We start from the raw sequence: 21,735 nt of genomic DNA on the forward strand, positions 1-21,735 counted from the left end.
CCACATGTACCACATGAGGTGCGAATGACAATAAAGAAACTCTGACTCTGACTCTGACTCTGAAAATGTGTTGACCAGGAATGGCACCCTTCTTTCGACCCCAGCTCAGCCCTCGGTACACTCAGTGCGTGACGACTCGTTACCTTTGCAGAAGATAAATCAGCTCCAGTACAGAGGTCCATTTCACGTTACTTTTCAGCGTCTCCGGTCAGAGTCGCTGGGAATCGTCCGAAGTCGTGACGAAGTACTCCGTTCAACAGAATAAGCTTCCTTAGAAGTTGAGAGCATTTAATGCTCGGGGTGAGTTCACAGCGAGGCGTGCTGTGACTCCGCTGGAATGGATGGACCCTTGGCTCATGGTCAAACTCCATCAGCTATTTAGTTCAGCTGTAAGACTCCAGCAAGACTGCAGTCCCAGCCAGAACTCCAAAACAGACTTTCAGTAAGAACTGAAAGTTCCAGTAAGACTCGCCGTAAGACTGAGTCTTCCAGTAAGACTCCAGTAAGACTGAGTCTCATCTTAGACTCAAAGTTCCAGGAAGACTGAGTAGTTCCAAGAAGTGTTGACTTTTAAAGGGTATCCACCTCCTGTTACTTGGTACTTCCTGATTGGTTATCACAACCAGCAGGGGTGGAGTTTTAATGATGTCAGAGAGTTATTAGGAGTCGCAGACAGCAGAAATGTTTTTAAGAACGGTTAGTACAGACAGGAAAATATTTTGAAGAAGTGAGACTCGCAGGTGCCAGCCAGTTCTTATTTACTGTCTGAGAGTTTTAAAACAAGGCACTTCATTCTCATAACTTGTTCTCTGACTTTTGACCGACATCAAATCCACTCCTCATTAAGACAGAAGAATAAAATGCACAATTACTTTGTAAATAGACATTTAAGTTGCATGATCTAAGTCTAATGAGGTTTAAAAATCATTAATACTGTTTCACACTTGATTTAAATGAGTGGTTTACTTCAACATTAGAAATGTTATGAACTAAACACACTTTTGATTGTCAAGATATTGTAAAATAGTAATGATAATATAAAAAGAAGAGTGTTCTTTCAATTGATTAATTCAGGATACAATTAAATAGTGTCTTGATGAGACAATTTGTATTTCTGGATTCAAATCAATGAAACAACAGTTCCTGTCCCCTAAAGGTCTTCAGAGACAGATTGATGTAGGAGGTCTAGTTCACTACACAGACCTGGTGAAAACTTCAGGAAACATTTGACCTCTGTAATTTCAAACATAGGCTACCGTACCAAATATTAACATTTATTTTCACAGGTGTTCAAATACTTATTTGGAGCAGTAACACACAAATAAATTATTTAAAAAATCATACATTGTGATTTCCGGATGTTTTTTTTTTTTTTTGATTATGTCTCTCACAGTGGACATTTACCTAAGATGACAATTTTAGACCCCTCAATGATTTCTAAGTGGGAGAACTTGCAAAGTCACAAGGTGTTGAAATACTTATTTTCCTCACTGTATATATATATTATATATAATAATGAATTTAATTTGTAACGCACTTTTCATTAACAAAAATCTCAAAGTGCTACAGAGTGCAACTAAAATCAATGATAAAATCAACTAAAATCAGTGATAAAATCAACTAAAATCTGTGATAAAATCAACTAAAATCAATGATACAATCAACTAAAATCAATGAGACAATCATGTGGAGGCAGAATAGGCTTGCTTAAAAAGAAAAGTCTTTAAGCCTTTTTTAAAGTCAAGTCAATGATTGTGGAGCTCTCAGATATTCAGGGAGGGAGTTCCAGAGGTGGGGGGCAGCCACACAGAATGCCCGATCTCCCATGGTTCTTAATTTAGTTCGTGGAAGGTGGAGGAGATTACTGTTCTGTGATCGTAGGGACCGGGTGGATGAATATGGAGCAAGAAGGTCCTTCAGATAATCTGGTGAATTTCCGTATAAACACTGATGGGTGATGAGAGCAATTTTGTACTAAATTCTGTAAGTGACAGGAAGCCAATGGAGGTTATGGAGAATGGGTGTAATATGTTCAAATTTACGAGCTCTCAATAAAATCCTGGCTGCACTGTTTTGAATATATTGAAGCTTCTGAAGGTTTTTGCCGGGTATTCCAGTAAACAGGGAGTTGCAGTAGTCGAGCCTGGAGGAGACAAAAGCATGGACGAGTTTCTCTGCATCAGCAAAAGTGAGAGATGGGCGCAGTTTGGAGGTATTTCGAAGATGGAAGAAACAGGTTTTAAACAGATGCTTAATGTGATTTTCAAATGTAAGATGAGTGTCCATTTTTATTCCAAGATTTGTAACAGAGGTGGAGAGGGGGATGTCTTGTCCAGAAAATGAAATAGTCGTTATAGTTGAAGTTTGAACCTGGTGAGGGGTGCCAATCAGTATGGCCTCTGTTTTGGAGCAGTTTAACTGAAGAAAGTTCTGATTCATCCATGCCCTTATCTCCTCCAGGCAGGTAGAGAGGGCAGCGAGTGAAGATGGAGATGACAGTGGTGAAGATGATGCTCCGGTCCTGATGTAAAGCTGTGTATCGTCGGCATAACAATGAAAAGAAATGTTGTACTGATTAATAATTTGCCCTAAAGGCAACATGTAAAGGGAAAATAGCAGGGGCCCTAAAACTGACCCTTAAGGGACACCACAGGAGACACAGACAGTCTGGGACTTGGCATTGCCAAGACTAACACATTCCAGCCTATTGGAGAGGAAAGATTTAAACCAGTCCAGGGCAGTGTCACAGAGACCGACCTCCACATGAAGACGGTGGAGGAGGATACTATGGTCCACAGTGTCGAAAGCTGCAGTGAGGTCAAGGAGAACAAGGAGGGAGGGAGAACCAGTGTCAGCAGCCATGAGGACATCATTGGTGACTCTCAGCAGTGCGGTCTCAGTACTGTGAGCTGCACGGAAGCCAGACTGAAACTTCTCATACAGGGAGTGTTGTTGTAGGTGGATCTGCAGCTGGGCAGCAACTGCTTTTTCCAGAACTTTTGACAGAAATGGGAGGTGAGAAATTAGGCGGTAATTAGAAAGAATGTCTGGATCCAAATTAGATTTTTTCAGACGAGGCCTAATGATGGCAGTTTTAAGAGGCAGTGGAACTTGACCAGATTGCAGTGACTTATTTATTATTTGTGTGATTAATGGGCTTATTGCAGAGTGATTGGATTTAATGAGAGACGAGGGGAAGGGATCCAGGGCGCAGGATGAAGGCTTCATTTTCTTGATGATGGTCTCCACTTCACTCAGAACAACCTCATCAAAGCAGCTCAGGGACCCAGAATGCAGACGGGTAAATGGCAGATGAAGATCAGGGAGGCTATGGAGCTGAGATCTAATGGAGTTAACTTTGTTTTTAAAAAATGAAAGGAACAGGTTGCATTTTTGAACAGAGTCCTCATGAGACTGTTTAATGGGATTAAGGAGATGATTTATTGTGGAGAAGAGTTGTTTAGAGTTTCCAGGGCAGTTGTTGATGATGTTAGAATAATATTTGGACCGTGCTTCTTTAAGAGAAAAGGCGTAGGCTTTCTGATGTTCTTTATATGCCTGCTGATGTACAGAGAGACCAGATGATTTTACACGTCTCTCAATAGCACGGCCAGCTGCTTTCATCTTACGCAGCTCAGCAGTGTACCAAGGGGCTGAACGGGAGAAAGACACCAGCCTTGCTTTAAAGGGAGCATGGAGGTCCAGAAGCTCCTGGAGAGATTGGTTGTAGTAATCCACAGAGTCATTTGCAGATGAATGATTGACAGCAGTCAGGGAGTGGAGATCAGAGGACATATATATATGTATATATACTGGCCAAAAGGATGGTCCAGCACAAAAGATCAACATCATCAGGCCAGTACTCTGTGGTCTACACCAGGGGTGGGCAAACTGTCAGACTCGCGGGCCACACTTAGATCTAAAACTGGAGCGAAGGGCTGGGCCAGGAACAGATGGATGGAGTGTTTGTGTTATGTTACACCCCAGCGCAATAACAGCCGCCGGGACACAATTCATTATGGGCGATTTCACCTCCTGCACCCCTCAAGCAGCCACTAAGTCAAGATTATACGATAAAACAGTGATTTTATTTGCAATAGTGAAAATCTAAAAAAATTAAATCTGGTCCTCTGGACATTCAAAAAAACAAACAAACAACAAAACAAAGCAAAACAACAAAAAAAAATGTAGAAACATTTCGTCTTTCATTCGAAAGACTTCTTCAGTCTGAAGTGCTGTATTAAGCTCAGTCTCTTAAATAGCAACTTCTCAGAGTGGATCAACCAGTTTGCTGCTGACAACCAAAACCAGCTGCTCACATGATCAAGAAGGGCCATCAGCCTAACAATGGATCATTAGCACACTGATGGCTGTTTACTATTAACGGGAGGCTGAGTGATACTAGCAATAACAGCATTGTAAGAGGGGGACAGTTGAACCAGGAGGCCTCCACCCCTGTTTAATGATGGATGATTTCTTTTCACAAAGATGACCTCCTTTACTCTTCTCTCAAACCATTGTTCCTCTCTGTCCAGGATGTGAACATCTTCATCCCTGAAAGAGTGACCGCTGGCCTGGAGATGAGTGTAGACCGCAGAATCCTGGCCTGATGATGTTGATCTTCTGTGCTGAGCCATCCTTTTGGCCAGTGGCTGTTTAGTTTCCCCCAATGTAAGACTGATCACAGCCCTCCTGACACTAAATAGCATACACAATATTACTCTTAGTGCCAGGGGACTGGATCTTTTTTTTTGAATGTCCATAGGACCAGATTTAACTTTTTTTGATTTTTCTACTTGGATTATTGAGCATGCATCAGGATGTTTTCTTGTTTGTTTGTTTTTCTCTACTTTTATGACTTTCCTAATTTTATTAGCTTATTTGATTGCGGAGTCAGCAACAGGAGCCTGTAAATCTTATGAAAAGTTTGTATTCTGTATAAAGGTCATTTCTATTTCTGCGATAACAGAGATCCTGTTTCCCATGTGTAAATTAATTGTTGATCTTTTGAATTGAGGTGGTTTAGTTGGTGTCCATAGATGGTTGTTTACATGGATTCTGATTACATTTATTTTAACTTAGTTTTAACTTGTTTCCCTCTCTTAGGTTTGTTGCTGGGCTCTTTTAATTCTGTGGCTTTAGCTGACATATGCCACAGGTTTTCTTGACCCATGGACTTAACACCAGTCTTCAAAAGGAGGTCTTCTGACACCTCCTCCCCAGTTGGAGTTGGAGAGACAGCCAGGAGCCCTCCTCTCTGCTCACCCTCCTTATCTCCCTCATCTCCTTCCTCTTCTCCATCCTCACCCTTGTCTACATCCTCCTCTTTCTGTGCCACCTCGTCAGCCTATCAAAATGATGTAAAAAGTCAGAAAGAGGTAGCCAGGGTGTCTTCCTCTTCAGCTTTGTTAACTAGACAGCCTCTCTCCACTCCACCGTTCAGCACCACCTCTGTGGATTTCTTTCCTCACATGTCAATGCAGTCTAACGTTGAATATGAAGAAGATGACAGGAAAGGGGAAATTTATGATCCTTTCAGTCCGACGGATGGAGATAAAGGCAGAAGAATGGGGGACGAAGAGGAGGAGGGAGAGAAATATGACCCTTTTGACCCAACTGGCTCTCCAGCATCAGATGTGGATAATGAGATTGAGAAAGAGAGGGAAGTTGCCACAAATGCTGAGGTAGATGACGAGGATAAACAGGAAGAACCTCCAGATTCCACAGACACCTTTACAGATCGGCTGAGCCCCTGTCCAGCCACCCAGCTCCCTTTGAGGAGAAGGGTGGAGAGCAGTGCTCTCAAAGCTAAAGAGCATAAGCAGAATTTTGACTCTGATCATTCTGAGATAGAAGAGGGGGAGATAGTCACATCTCTTGACAAAGATGGGACTAATAAGAGACCTACTGAAAAAGTCCTATCCCTAAACTCTCCTCATGTGTCTTTCTTTGGCTCTAAACCAGAGCGCATCCTCCGTGTGCTCGATGGAGATGGATTTGTGTCCGTGTGTACAGAGGAAAACTGGGAGGAAGACAAAGAGCTTCAAATTGAGCCTACAGTTGGAGTGGAGGATTTGAGAAGGAAGCTGGTCAGTAGGAGGAAGGAAAGATATCACTCCTTTCCTGCCACCTCCCCTCTTTCTGCTCAGCCAGCACAGCCTCCCTCCCTTTCTCAAGCTTCTAGATCCTCATCCCCTCTCATGGTTCCTGTAGAACAACCCAGTAAAACACACAAATCCTCCAAGAGTTCCAATGACCATGACCAACAAAAAAGCAAAGACAGAAAAGCTGGAGACAAGGAGGCCAGAAGGAAAAAAAGAAGAAAGGGAAAAGAGGGGGAAAGAGAGAAGAGCAAAGAAAAGGAGAGGGGACACAAGGCTGTGAAGGAGGTTAAAACAAGGCGAAGCAGCAGAAGCAGCAGCCGAAAGAGGAAGAAGAGACGGCATAGCAGCCCTGATGCTTCACACAACACTTCTAGGAGAAGAGGTCACTCTAGACGCTCCTTTTCAAGCCTGTCGGAGGAAAGACAGAGAGAACGGGAAAGAGAGAAAGACAAGAACAGAGACAGAGGAAGAAGTAGAGAAAGAGACAAAGAGAGGCATCACCACTATAGCAGTAGTCATAGAAAAGATGAAAGAGTGAGAGATCCAAGTTCTAGAAAGAGGGAAAGGGAGCGAACGGATAAACGGCATTCAAGAAGCAGAGAACGAGACATCTCAAAAAGGTCCAGACGAAGTCTGGAAAGAAGGGATAGTGATAGAGAGAGACAACATGAGAGGGAGCACCGCCGCGATGGTCGTCCTGTTGTCCCTCCATCTATCCAAGACCTCAACGGAGCTGACCTTTTTGCTATCAAGAGAACAATTACAGTTACAACCACCACTACCACCACCACCGTACCTGGCTCCCCGAGACTTACCACAGCATCCCCTTCCCATCCCACACAGGTTGATCATTCTCTTAAGAGGAAGAAGAGAAAATGGCATTCAGTTGGGGACGCAGAGAACCAGGAAAGTTGTCGCAGCCAATCACAGTCACCATCTCCATCGAGGTATCATGGCTATGAGTCAGACCACTACTCCGATAAATTAGAGATTGATACGCTGTCTTTGGACGGTGAAGCTCTGGACTCCGACTACCCCTCTCTAGAAGATACACCTCCTCCTGCTCTTCCTCCAGAACCACCTGTCCCCAGCCCTAAAGTTAAAACTCCCACCAAGCCAAGACGGAATCACCCAAAGAAGAAGTCAAACGCACTAAAGAAATCTGAATCCTCCTCATCTTCTAATAGAACCACCAGTAAATGCCTCTCCTCACTAACAGTCACTTCAGGCTCTGCCTCTGCTGACCTTCCCTTAGCCAAGCGAGGCAGAAAAATGAGCAAAGACAAAGACCGGGACAAGGGCAGCAGAAAGGATTTGAGTCGCTCTGGCAAATCCAAGAAAGAGAGTGGAAGTGGTCGGAAAGGTAAGCTTCAGTCCAAAGTGTCTGTGCTGGTGCGTGAGGGTGTGAGCAGCACCACAGGGTCTTCAGTCGGCTCTGGAAAGTTGAGCATGGACCTTCTAGGACCAGGAAGTACAGGAGGGGGAACTGGGGGTTCAGTTGTGGGTGGTTCAATTGCAGTCGTCTTCTGCAGAGACAACGAAAGCAGGTCACCGTTTCTTAAACCTTGTTCAGAGCCACTGTCTTTGGGCAGCCGCAGCAAGGACCTGAGCAGTATGGGAAAAAGAATCAACCTGGCTGCACCACCTTCAACCTTAGCAAGCTCTGCAGTCCAAAAACCCAAGAAAACAAAAACCAGTTCCATCACATCCACCTCCTCTTCTGCGTCTTCACCCTCTTTGTCGCTAGCAACCAAGCGCCGCCGTCGCCTGGCCAAGAAGACCAGTAAAAAAGGTGGGGGTGTTGGATTAGCTGCTGGAAATGGCAGCCAAACAAAAGCCTTGTCTGAAGGCTGGGGCAGGGTGTCACTGGATGTTCAGTTAGCTAGTGGAGAGGGGAGCAAGTCTGTCAGTCCACGTACTGTCCAAGCAGGCCCCCCTCCCTGTTCCTCTTCATCCTCTACATCCTCCTCCACTAGTGCCCTTCCACCCTCCACCTCTCCGCCACGCACACCTCCACCATCCACGGCACCTTTGAGGGACATCAGGGAGTCTTCCCCAGACTCTCAGACTGTGGACAGCAGCTGTAAGACACCAGACCCGTCTTTCCTAGTTGAAGACTGCCCAACTCAGACTAGCCCCATTCCCCCAGCGTCCAGCCCCTCCAGCCTGTCAATTCCCCAGGGAGCTGGCCTCAACACTGTCTTATCAACACCCATAGCCAAGCCCCCGCCTACGGACGACGCATCCAAATCTATGGCCTCGCCTCCTTGTTCATCCTCATCAGCAGGCCTCAGTTCCTTTTCTTTGCCTCTGTCATCATCCGACCTTTCCTCCTCTTCCTCTGTATCTTCTTCATCTGCTAGCAAGCTGTTGCCACCTCCTCCCCCACCACCACCACCAACAGCCTCTGCCCTTCCCTGGAGTCTGCAAACCGGTGTGGACTGCACAACCGGAGGAGTTCTAGCACGTAAGTTTCCCCACAAACCTGCACAGAATTAAAAACATTCACAACTCTGAGACAGAACAGTCACTACACGCTTCAGACATATCAGCCTGTTTCTGAAAGGAAATACCTGTTGATCCAATAGCTTCTAAATAGTTTTGCTCTAAGGTGTAATTTTACCATTAACTTGTTTTTTTGAAGCCCTGATAATGGACTGTTGTCCTTTAATTAGGCTTACAGCAGAATGTGCCCTGTTACTTTTTTAAATCAATGTATCAACTATAGAATAATAAATTAAACCATTAATTTTACTACAAAAATCAAAATCTACATGGGTTAATTGGATAATTTAGATTTTAGGTTTATATTGATGTTTCAAGTGTGCCACAAAATATTCATTCAACCTTTATTTAGACAGGTAAATCCCATTGAGCCTTGAGGACTCATTTACAAGAGAGACCTGATTTCAACAAAGAATGATAACAACAATGGACAACAGCGACAACAATAAACAGTTATAAAAAGTCATACTACAGTTTTTTTTTTTTTTTTTTTTTTTAACAAATAGGATGGCTAAAAGAAAAAGGTAACAAAAAACAGCTAGATTCTAAGGCAAATGTAGAAAACTAAAAACAGGAACATGTCTGCATTGGTCCCTGCCCAGAGTCCAACAGATTCTTAAAGCCACTTAGAGAGGTCAAGGTCGAGAGCTTCAATTGTTTTTGTAAGGTATTCCAGGAAACAGGAGCGGAGTAGGAGAAGGTCCTCTTGCCTAGTTCAGTCCTCATTAAGGGAACACTGCAGGTAATAATAACCCCTCCCTGGGCTGCCACCTTACTGTGGTGGAGGGGTTTGAGTGTCCCAATGATCCTAGGAGCTATGCTGTCAGGGGCTTTACGCCCCTAGTAGGGTCACCCATGGCAGACAGGTCTTAGGTGAGGGACCAGACAAAGTGCAGCCCAAAGACCCCGATGATGAGAGAAATAAACGGACCTAATGTTCTCTTGCCCGGATGTGGGTCACCGGGGCCCCACTCTGGAGCCAGGCCTGGAGGTGGGGCACGCGGGCAAGCGCCTGGTGGCCGGGCTTTTACCCATGGAGCTCGGCCGGGCACAGCCCGAAGAGGAGGCGTGGGTCCCCCTTCCCATGGGCTCACCACCTGTGGGAGGGGCCAAAGGGGTCGGGTGCAATGTGGGATGGGTGGTGGCTGAGGGCGGGGACCCTGGCGGTCTGATCCTCGGCTACAGAAGCTGGCTATTGGGACGTGGAATGTCACCTCACTGGTGGGGAAGGAGCCTGAGCTGGTGTGTGAGGCTGAGAGGTTCCGGCTAGAAATAGTTGGACTCACCTCTACGCATGGCTCTGGCTCTGGAACCAGTTTCCTTGAGAAGGGCTGGACACTCTTCCACTCTGGAGTTGCCCCTGGTGAGAGGCGCCGAGCAGGAGTGGGCATACTTATTGCCCCCCAACTTGGTGCCTGTGTGTTGGGGTTCACCCCGGTGAATGAGAGGGTGGCCTCCCTCCGCCTACGTGTGGGGGGACGGGTTCTGACTGTCGTTTTTGCTTATGCACCAAACGGCAGTTCAGATTATCCACCCTTTCTGGAGTCCTTGGAGGGCGTACTGGAAAGTGCACCTCCTGGGGACTCCCTTGTTCTGCTGGGAGACTTCAATGCTCATGTGGGCAATGACAGTGAGACCTGGAGGGGTGTGGTTGGGAGGAACGGCCCCCCTGATCTGAACCCGAGTGGTGTTCTATTGTTGGACTTCTGTGCTCGTCATGGATTGTCAATAATGAACACCTTGTTCAAGCATAAGGGTGTCCATATGTGCTCTTGGCACCAGGACACCCTAGGCCGCAGTTCAATGATCGACTTTGTCATCGTCTCATCTGATCTGCGGCCACATGTCTTGGACACTCGGGCGAAGAGAGGGGCAGAGCTGTCCACTGATCACTACCTGGTGGTGAGTTGGCTCCGATGGTGGGGGAGGATGCCGGTCAGACCTGGCAGACCCAAATGTATTGTGAGGGTTTGCTGGGAACATCTGGCAGAGTCTCCTGTGAGACGGAGTTTTAACTCCCACCTCCGGGAGAACTTCGAACATGTTCCGAGGGAGGCGGGGGACATTGAGTCTGAGTGGACCATGTTTCGTGCTTCTATTGTCGAGGCGGCTTACCGGAGCTGCAGCCGTAAGGTTGTTAGTGCTTGTTGCGGCGGCAACCCTCAAACCCAATGGTGGATACTATCGGTGAGGGATGCTGTCAGGCTGAAGAAGGAGTCCTATCGTGCCTTTTTGGCCTGTGGGACCCCAGAAGCAGCTGATGGGTACCGGCAGTCCAAGCAACATGTGGCTCGGGTGGTCGCCGAGGCAAAAACTCGGGCATGGGAGGAGTTCGGAGAGGCCACGGAGAACGACTTCTGCATGACTTCAAGGCGATTCTGGTCCACCATCCTGCGTCTCAGGGGAGGAAAACGGTACGCCACCAACACTGTTTATAGTGGGAGTGGTGTGCTACTGACCTCAACTTGGGATGTTATGGGTCGGTGGGCGGAATACTTTGAAGACCTCCTCAATCCCACCGGCACGTCTTCCACTGAGGAAGCGGAGCCTGGGGACTCTGGGTCGGGCCCTCCAATCTCTGGTGCTGAGGTCACCGAGGTGGTTAAAAAGCTCCTCGGTGGCAGGGCCCCAGGGGTGGATGAGATTCCCCCGGAGTTCCTTAAGGCTCTGGATGTTGTAGGGTTGTGTTGGCTTACGCGACTCTGCAATATTGTGTGGACATCGAGGGAAGTTCCCCTGGGTTGGCAGACTGGGTTGGTGGTCCCCCTATTCAAAAAGGAGGACAGTAGAGTGTGTTCCAACTACAGGGGAATCACGCTCGTAAGCCTCCCTGGTAAGGTCTATTCGGGGGTTCTGAAGAGGAGGGTCCGTCGGATAGTCGAACCTCGGATTCAGGAGAAGCAGTGCGGTTTTCATCCTGGCCGTGGAACACTGGACCAGCTCTACACTCTCAGCAGGGTCCTGGAGGGTGCGTGGGAGTTTGCCCAACAGGTCTACATGTGCTTTGTGGACTTGGAAAAGGCGTTCGACCGCGTCCCTCGGGGAGCCCTGTGGGGGGTACTCTGGGAGTATGGAGTACCGTGCCCTTTGATACGGGCTGTTAGGTCCCTGTATGACCGGTGTCAGAGTCTGGTCCGCATCGCCGGCAGTAAGTCGGGCTTGTTCCCGGTGAGAGTTGGACTCCGCCAAGGTTGCCCTTTGTCACCGATTCTGTTCATAACTTTTATGGACAGAATTTCTAGGCGCAGCCAAGGTGTTGAGGGGATCTGTTTTGGTGGCCTTAGGATTGCATCTCTGCTTTTTGCAGATGATGTGGTCTTATTGGCTTCATCAGATCGTGATCTACAGCTTTCGCTGGAGCGGTTCGCAGCCGAATGCGGCGCGGCCGGGATGAAGATCAGTTCCTCCAAATCCGAGGCCATGGTCTTGAGCCGGAAATGGGTAGAGTGCCCTCTCCGGGTCAGGGAGGAGGTCCTGCCCCAAGTGGAGGAGTTCAAGTATCTTGGGGTCTTGTTTACAAATGAGGGAAAAATGGAGTGTGAGATCGATAGGCTGACAGGTGCAGCATCTGCAATGAAGCAGGCGCTGTACAGATCTGTCGTGGTGAAGAGAGAGCTGAGTCAAAAGGCGAAGCTCTCAATTTACCGATCGATCTACGTTCCTACCCTCATCTATGGTCACTAGCTTTGGGTTGTGACCGAAAGAATGAGATCTCTGATACAAGCGGCCGAAATGAGTTTCTCCGCAGGGTGTCTGGGCTCTCCCATACAGATAGGATGAGAAGCTCGATCATCCGGGAGGTACTCAGAGTAGAGCCGCTGCTTCTCCACGTCGAGAGGAGCCAGTGTAGGTGGCTTGGTTATCTGTTTAGGATGCCTTCTGGATGCCTCCCTGGTGAGGTGTTCCGGACACGTCCCACCGGAAGGAGGCCCAGAGGAAGATCCAGGACATGCTGGAGGGACTATATTTCTTGGCTGGCCTGGGAATGCCTCGGGATTCCCCCAGAAGAGCTGGCCTTAGTGGCTGGGGAGAGGGAAGTCTGGGCCTCCCTACTTAGACTGGTACCCATGCGACCCGACCCCGGATAAGCAGAAGAAAATGGATGGATGGATGGATGCAGGTAATAATGTCCTGAGAGCGCAGGACGTAGCTGCAGTCACGCAGAGACATGTAGGAGGAGATATACAGGTCCTTTATCAAAAAATTAGCATATTGTGATAAAGGTCATTATTTTCCATAATGTAATGATAAAAATGAAACTTTAACATATTTCAGATTCATTGCACTCCAACTGAAATATTTCAGGTCTTTAATTGTTTTAATCCTGATGATTATTGCCTATAGCTCATGAAAACCGAAAATGCCTGTCCCAAAAAATTAGCATATCATGAAAAGGTTCTCTAAACAAGCTATTAACCTAATCATCTGAATCAACAACATAACTCTAAACACCTGCAAAAGATTCCTGAGGCTTTTAAAAACTCCCAGCCTTGTTCATTACTCAAAACCGCAATCATGGGTAAGATTGCCAACCTGACTGCTGTCCAAAAGGCCATCATTGACACCCTCAAGCAAGAGGGTAAGACACAGAAAGAAATTGCTGAACGAATAGGCTGTTCCCAGAGTGCTGTAACAAGGCACCTCAGTGGGAAGTCTGTGGGAAGGGAAAAGTGTGGCAGAAAACGCTGCACAACGACAAGAGGTGACCGGACCCTGAGGAGAGTTGTGGAGAAGGGCCGATTCCAGATCTTGGGGGACCTGCGGAAGCAGTGGACTGAGTCTGGAGTAGAAACATCCAGAGCCACCGTGCACAGGCGTGTGTAGGAAATGGGCTACAGGTGCCCCATTCCCCAGGTCAAGCCACTTTTGAACCAGAAACAGCGGCAGAAATGCCTGACCTGGGCTACAGAGAAGCAGCACTGGACTGTTGCTCAGTGGTCCAAAGTACTTTTTTCGAATGAAAGCAAATTTTGCATGTCATTCGGAAATCAAGGTGCCAGAGTCTGGAGGAAGAGTGGGGAGAAGGAAATGCCAAAATGCCAGAAGTCCAGTGTGAAACACCCACAGTCAGTGATGGTCTGGGGTGCCATGTCAGCTGCTGTTGTTGGTCCACTGTGTTTTATCAAGGGCAGGGTCAATGCAGCTAGCTATCAGGAGATTTTGGAGCACTTCATGCTTCCATCTGCTGAAAAGCTTTATGGAGATGAAGATTTCATTTTTCAGCATGACCTGGCACCTGCTCACAGTGCCAAAACCACTGGTAAATGGTTTACTGACCATGGTATTACTGTGCTCAATTGGCCTGCCAACTCTCCTGACCTGAACCCCATAGAGAACCTGTGAGATATTGTGAAGAGAAAGTCGAGAGACGCAAGACCCAACACTCTGGATGAGCTTAAGGCCGCTATCAAAGCATCCTGGCCTCCATAACACCTCAGCAGTGCCACAGGCTGATTGCCTGCATGCCACGCCGCATTGAAGCAGTCATTCATGCAAAAGGATTCCCGACCAAGTATTGAGTGCATAACTGAACATGATTATTTGAAGGTTGGCGTTTCTTGTATTAAAAACACTTGTCTTTCATGGGTGGGATGAAATATGCTAATTTTTTGGGACAGGCATTTTGGATTTTCATGAGCTGTATGCCATAATCATCAGTATTAAAACAATTAAAGACCTGAAATATTTCAGTTGGTGTGCAATGAATCTGAAATATATGAAAGTTTCATTTTTATCATTACATTATGGAAAATAATGACCTTTATCACAATATGCTAATTTTTTGAGAAGGATCTGTATGAAGGCAGCAGACCAAGAAGTGATTTAAAGATGAAAATGTACTAGTGGGAGAGTCTGCGTGAAGTTATTGATGTCCAGTTAACCAATGAATACAGGGTGCAGTGGTGGGTACGATAATCACAGCCAGTTATGAATCTTAGTGCACCATGATAGACGGCATCCAACATCTGCAGGGTTCTTGTAGGAGCGTTCATGTAAATAATGTCACTGTAATCAATGGAGGGAAGGAAAGTCACAGATACAAGGCGTTTCCTAGCATTTAGGGTTAGACAGGATCTGTTTCTGAAAAAGAAACCCAATTTAACTTTCAGTTTCTTTACCAAGTTTTCCACATGGAGCTTAAAAGAGAGATGTGAGTCGACCAAGATACCCAAATATTTATAGGAATCAACAAACTCAATGGGGACACCATTTGAGGATAAAATCGGAGGAAGAACTGTTGGGACCAACATCCTATTTGAAATAAGCATCCCTTTTGTTTTGCCGGCATTTAGGACAAGCTTGAGGCGGAACAAATCTGTCTGGATGTAGTTGAATGCAGATTTCAAAAGCTGGAAAGCCTTAGCAACAGTTTTAGCTCAACAATAAACAACTGTGTCATCAGCATAGAAATGTATGGATGCATTAGGGATGTTTTGACCTACATTATGTATGTAGATTGTAAAGAGGGTGGGTCCTAAGACTGAGCCTTGTGGTACACCATTGTTGACTGTTAAATAACTGGAGGAAGTACCATTATGTTGAACACATTGCCTCCGGTCTGAAAGATAGTTAGAGAACCAACCAATGGTGTCAAAAACACAAAGTTAACCATTAGAAACCATTAGTGAAAAGGCCAGACTTCAGGGGTATCTGAGGCAGGCTTGAAACACAAGAGTCAGGGTGGCTTCTGGGTAATACCAGAGGGCTAGGCCTCAGACTGACGAAGCCTCTTGGATGAGGGGCAAAACGTTTCTTTTTAACAAAAAAAACGAAGTCCAGATGACATGATTCAACCTTTTTTGTTGTTAACCAATGGTGTGTTCTGAGAAACCGATTTCTGAGAGTTTATGACACAAGATTTTATGATCCACAGTGTCAAAAGCTTTAGACAGGTCTAAGAAAAGTGCAGCACAATAATCCTTAGCATCCAATGCTTCAACGATGTCATTAAGAAACTTCAGTGAAGCAGTGGTTGTGCTGTGTTGTTTCCTGAAACCAGATTGATGTGGAGGTAAAATGTTAAATGAGTCCAGGTAATTTTTGATTTGAGAGTTTATCAGTTTTTCTAGAACCTTGGCTAAAATGCAGAGTTTAGAGATTGGCCGATAGTTGTTCAGTGAGGTGGGGTCTCCTCCCTTCAGCAAAGGAAGAACAAAGGCTGTTTTCCAAGCGTCTGGGATGGAGTTTTGTCTTATGGAGAGATTGAAGATGTGGGTCACAGGGACTGTGATATGAGCAGCCAGCCTTAAGAAATAAGGTGGAAGTTCATCTGGACCTACAGATTTTTTAGGATCAAGATCTTTTAACAGTTTATTGACCTCACTGACTGAGAACGGAGAAAAAGAGAAGCTGTGTTTAACTGAGGATTGACTTGTAGGAGGGATTTGATTTGTAGACGTTTGGTTATTAAATGAAATGGCTGATTTTCCATTAGTAACTGTGTCAAATAAAGAACTAGAAGCACCAATATGTTTGTTGAAACAGTTCAGGATCTCGTGCTTATTTGACACAGGAACAGAGTTAACGAGAAGTTGTGATGGGAGGTCAGATGATTGGGGGGTGCCTGAGAGAGTTTTGATGGTTTTCCAGAATCTGTTGGGGTCATTTAGATTTTTGGATGTCTGAGATAAGAAATAGTTGCGTTTTGCTGCTTTGACAGCAGTTGTGCATTTATTCCTCATCTGTCGAAAACTCAACCAATTAGTGTTTGAGTCAGATTTTCTCGCTGCGGCCCAAAGATGGTCTCTCCTGTGCAGGAGGTCAGCTAGCTCTGGAGTAAACCAGGGGCTGTCTCATCCCTTTATTCTGAACTGACGAAAAGGAGCATGTTTGTTCACAAAATAAATGAAACTATTATGAAAATAGTTCCAAGCGGAGTTCACGTCATCAGTTAACAGAATACGATGCCAGTCAAAGTGAGACAGATCCCAGAGAAATTGTTCACAAAAATGTTTCAGATCCCTTTTTTTAATTAATCTGGGCTTAGAAGGTGGAAGTTTAATATCTCTCAAAGCCGCTGTCACACAATGATCACTCAAGATATTGGCAAATACACCTGTACCAGGGAATTTGTGAGGCATACAGGTCCTTCTCAAAAAATTAGCATATTGTGATAAATGTCATTCATCCATCCATCCATCCATTATCTTTACCCGTTTATTCCATTTTGCGTCACGGGGGTCGCCGGTGCCCATGTCCAGCAATCACTGTGCGAAGGGCGGGGTACACCCTGGACGGGTCGCAAGTCCATCGCAGGGCCACATAGAGACAAACGAGACAAACAACCATTCACACGCTCACTCACACCTAGGGACAATTTAGAGTTACCAATCAGCCTAACATGCATGTTTTTGGTCTGTGGGAGGAAACCGGAGTACCTGGAGAAAACCCACGCATGCACGGAGAGAACATGCAAACTCCACCCAGAAAGGCCCCTGGACCGGGGTTTGAACCAAGGACCTGCTCGCTGAGAGGCAGCAGCTCTACCAGTTGCGCCACCGTGCTGCCCGATAAATGTCATTATTTTCCATAATGTAATGATAAAAATTAAACTTTCATATATTTCAGATTCATTGCACACCAACTGAAATATTTCAGGTCTTTAATTGTTTTAATACTGATGATTATGGCATACAGCTCATGAAAACCCAAAATGCCTGTCCCAAAAAATTAGCATATCATGAAAAGGTTCTCTAAACAAGCTATTAACCTAACCATCTGAATCAACGACGTAACTCTAAACACCTGCAAAAGATTCCTGAGGCTTTTAAAAACTCCCATCCTTGTTCATTACTCAAAACAGCAATCATGGGTAAGACTGCCGACCTGACTGCTGTCCAGAAGGCCATCATTGACACCCTCAAGCAAGAGGGTAAGACACAGAAAGAAATTGCTGAACGAACAGGCTGTTCCCAGAGTGCTGTATCAAGGCACCTCAGTGGGAATATAATGGAATTAAAGACTTGCAAGTTAATGAACAAATGTCAACTTCAGCATGGCAAGTAAAATGAAGCTCTTCATGTATTAAAAAAGTCAACAGCCTGATGATTTAGCATGTTGTAAGAATTGCTTTAGTAAAAACTGCTGCGATATGTGGTGAGAAATTGTTTTCTTGCAGAAATTTAGTCACATGGCTCTGTATCGGAGAGGGGAGAGAAAGAAATACAACAAAACTTTTGTTTATAAATAGAGACTGTATCATTCTCACTTTTGTTTACCCATTTACATTTTGGGTTTGTATAATTGGACAAATATATTAGAGCCTGACTGATACGGAAATTTTAGCTACCGCTGATACCGATATTGGGAGGCCTGCTGATAACCAATATAATGGCTGTAATTTTTTGTGCTTTGTTCACCCCCAAGAATCTAAGAAAACAGCGAATGGAGCGGGGCTTATTTATTTAGTGCAGTTGTTAGCAACCATGAAGCTAAGCTAATCATATCCTCTAATTACACCCACTGCGCTGCTTTTTGTTCAAAGACAGTAATAAGTTCATAGTTAATCATTAGTTTAAGTAAATTCATGCTAAAAACTGTTAAATTGTTTTGGCTTTGAATTCCAGTCAGAGTGAGACATCTGACCTTCGTCATATTGTACATGCAAAACTTGAGGTAGTGAGTGCTCTCACCACAGAACAATCTTTGACGTATTTTCTTGGTAAAACAAGTGCTTCTGAAAATAAGGGAGTAAACAGCTCATATACACACTAAATGTGCCCTACTTGCTTGTGCCTTGGGAGACGTTCATATTTTTACAAATTCATAAATAAAAGGTCTTTAGTAAAATCATTTGTTATGTATTGTAACCCCAGATTCTATGAGTATAAGCGTAGCCCTTTAAAAGCTGTCGCTATTGGGTTTACCCGCGTGCAGCGCACCAAACACTGAAAACTTCTAGTCCACGCCCACCTGCTGTGTGGGCCCCACCCGGTCCCTTCTAAATTGCATCTGGACCGGAGCTCGACTCACAAAGGCATACTCTTTTTCTTCAGCCTTTTGAGAGCCAGTGAGACCCAGTTTTTAAAGGACTACGCTTATACGCATAGAATCTGGGGTTACAATACGTAGCCAATGTTCTATTTCGTGTAAGCTACGCCCTTTAAAAGCTGTCGCTATTGGGTTTAAAGGGCAGAGCAGGATATGGTCTATGCCTCACTGGGTCTGTCCAAAAACCATAAAAAACACCCTGATATCCGCCTAAAACCCCATTCTTTATTCAAGCGTAATTACGCACCATTGATCTGTGTACCTGGTGTGTACTGGATTACAGGTGTGCTGCCTCTGTGCTTGATCTTAACTGAAGGAATGTTTATTCATATCAGACAATAGAGGAATAAGAAAAGGTAAAATTTCCAATGAGGAAGAAGAAATTTTCCTGTTTGAACGAGTAATCGTAGAAAACGCCCACTAATAATGACAGAGCAGAGCTGTGTTGTTGTATTGCTTGTTGTTTTTATCTTGTTTTATTATTATTTTTTTTTGTTGTGTGATTGTGAAAAAAACACTCTGACATAACTCTGAGAACTGAATGTGTCAGTGAAGAGCTGGAGACATCTCGTAAATAAAAACGGATGAAAGGGGTCGGTGATGACCGCAGAGCAAATGTCCTGCACAGACACCCCTCTGTGCAGAGCTGTGGAGGTAGAAATCCCTCTGGTGGAATGAGTCCTGAGTCCTTCATGCGGTTGAAGATCAGAAGAACTATAGGCTTGTGATATAGTTTCACATAATCAACGTGACAGATGCTGGGAAGATGAAGGCTGACCCTGTGAACGTTCCCTGAAATGTACAAACAATTGATCAGATTCACACATTGCGGCTGTGCCTGTCACATAACACCTGAGCGTGCGTACTGGACAGAGCAGGTGAAACTGTTCCTCCTCCGTAGTTTTATGGGGAGGGGGATAGAACCCGTCCAGCGTAATGACTCTGGACTTGAACAAACTTGTTATGCTTTTGGGTATAAAAGCAGGATTTGGTCTGAGTTCTGCTGAGCTCCCATCTCCTTGAATTCTGAGACAAGAAGGAGCGACGGACAGACCTGACAAGTTGCTCACTCTTTTAGCTGACATCAGAGCTAATAACAAGGCTGTTTTGAGCAACAGATACTTCAAAGGTATCTGGTCATGGGGCTCAAACGAATTTTTAGTGAGTACACAGAAAACAAAGACTAAATCCCACTGTGGTGCCAGGGCACGCGTCACTGACTTGAGCCTGCGTGCACCTTTCAGAAACTGTTTTGTTAAAGTGTGATTGAAAACTGTTCTATTGTTTAAACTTTCATGACAGGAAGAGATTGCTGCAGCATAAGTTTTAATTGTGCTGAAAGCTAAATTTCTGTCCAACAGCAGCTGTAGGTAGGATAAAATGCAGCCCAGAGAAAATGAAGTCGGGTCCACCTCCTTTTCTAGGTACCATCACTGAAAAGCAGCCCATTTAGAAACATAAATGGCCATAGAGGATTTTGCGCGTGCCCCCTGGATGGTACATATTGCGTCGTTGGAAAACCCAAATTTTTCTAAGCGTTCTCGTTCAGCGGCCAGACTCAAAGGGGCTGACCTATTATAGGGGGGCTCCTGATTGCTTCTCCCGCCTGCAGGAGCGCATCCTCTCTCCCCAGCAACTTCCACGGTTGACCCGTCAGCTGTTGCAGAACCGGAAACCACGAGGCGTTCATGTGCTCTGGGGCGATCAGAATCATTCTCAGATTCTCCTCACTCACCCTCTCCAACAGTGCTGATATCAGGGGAACTGGAGGGAAGGCATAAATCAGCGTCTTTGGCCACGGTTTGTGTGCAAACACTTTCACCCCCAGTGGCGGAGCATCCCGTGGATTTAGGGAGAAGAAAAGAGCGCATTGAGAGTTCTCCCGGGTGGCCATCAGGCCCACTTCCGCTCGCCCGAACCTGCTCCAGATTTACGAGATTAGATCTGGATGAAGAGACCAATCCCTGTCCAGAGGGCCTCCTCTCGAAATAATATCTGCTCCTCTGTTTAGAACACCTGGGATCTAAACTGCTCTGATCGGACATAAATGTGTGCGCATCCAACGGAGCAGTTCCCGAGCTGCATTCAGCAGCTGAGCTGAACGCATGCACCCCTGGCGATTTATGTACACTGTTGTGGTTCTGTTGTCTGTGTGAATCATCATGTGATGATCCTGAACCAGTAGAGCAAAATGTCTGAGCATTTTTTTTTTTTTTACTGAGAGAAGTTCTAAAACATTTATGTGGAAAAAACCTGTTGGCCGGCCACACACCTCCTATCGTTTGTGACAGGCAGGTCCCTTCCCAGCCAGAGAGGGACGTGTCTGTGAACACCGACATAAATTACATCACTTTGCCCAGGGGAACTCCCTCTGACAGGTTCAGGGAATTCCCCCAGTGGTTCAGATCCACTCCCACAGATGGAGGAACGGTGATCAGGCACCATTTGTGACATACAGGGTCGACTTGCAGTCGGTTGAACCATCTTTGCAGACGGCGCATAAACAATAACCCCAGCAGCACCACAACATGAGCCGCTGACATCATTCCTAGCTATCTCATGACTGTCAGTGCTGTTACTGTTCTGAAGGGCCGGACGAACTGAAGCAATGACGTCAGTGATTCCCTCTTCTGTTCTGACAGGGCAGCTGTAAAGTTTACTGAATTTAGATTCACTCCCAGGAATGTAATTTGCTGAGACGGGATTATTGGGCTCTTCTCCCAATTTATCGTGTATCCCAGATGAGAATGATGATTCACTAAAACAACTGTTTGTGTCTGCCTTTTTTCTGGACCGAGATAACAGCAGGAAGTCATCGAGATAAAACAGGATTTTTATCCCTCTTGTTCGAAGTGGCTGGAGTCTGACTCCATTCATTTTGAGAACGTGCGTGGGGCGATCACGTATCTGAATGGCAGACGGTTGTACTGAAAACGGACCCCCTGGAAAAAAAAACGGAGGAATTTCCTGTGTTTTTTAAATTTTATTATTATCGGAATGTGAAAGTATTCATCCTTCAGATCTATGAACATAAACCAATTCCCTCGTGTCACGCATTCAAGAACATGTTTCACCGTCAGCATGTGAAAAGGTCATTCCATGATGAATTTGTTGAAGGCAGATGGATCCAGAATTG

At 45.5% G+C, this 21,735-nt stretch overlaps 1 protein-coding gene across 1 annotated transcript in view; it reads left to right on the forward strand.

Moving 5' to 3' along the window:
- The window catches only part of scaf1 (SR-related CTD-associated factor 1), a 59,043-nt gene that overhangs the window by 736 nt on the left and 36,572 nt on the right, over positions 1 to 21,735 (forward strand). Inside the window, exon 2 of the mRNA XM_037688800.1 lies at positions 5,107 to 8,571. Coding sequence (XP_037544728.1) covers positions 5,172 to 8,571 — 3,400 coding nt within the window. The 5' untranslated portion in view covers positions 5,107 to 5,171. The remainder of the gene's footprint in view (positions 1 to 5,106; positions 8,572 to 21,735) is intronic.

This window comes from Nematolebias whitei, chromosome 15 (assembly GCF_014905685.2).
Source record: "Nematolebias whitei isolate Nwh7 chromosome 15, NemWhi1, whole genome shotgun sequence".
Lineage (NCBI taxonomy): Eukaryota > Metazoa > Chordata > Actinopteri > Cyprinodontiformes > Rivulidae > Nematolebias > Nematolebias whitei.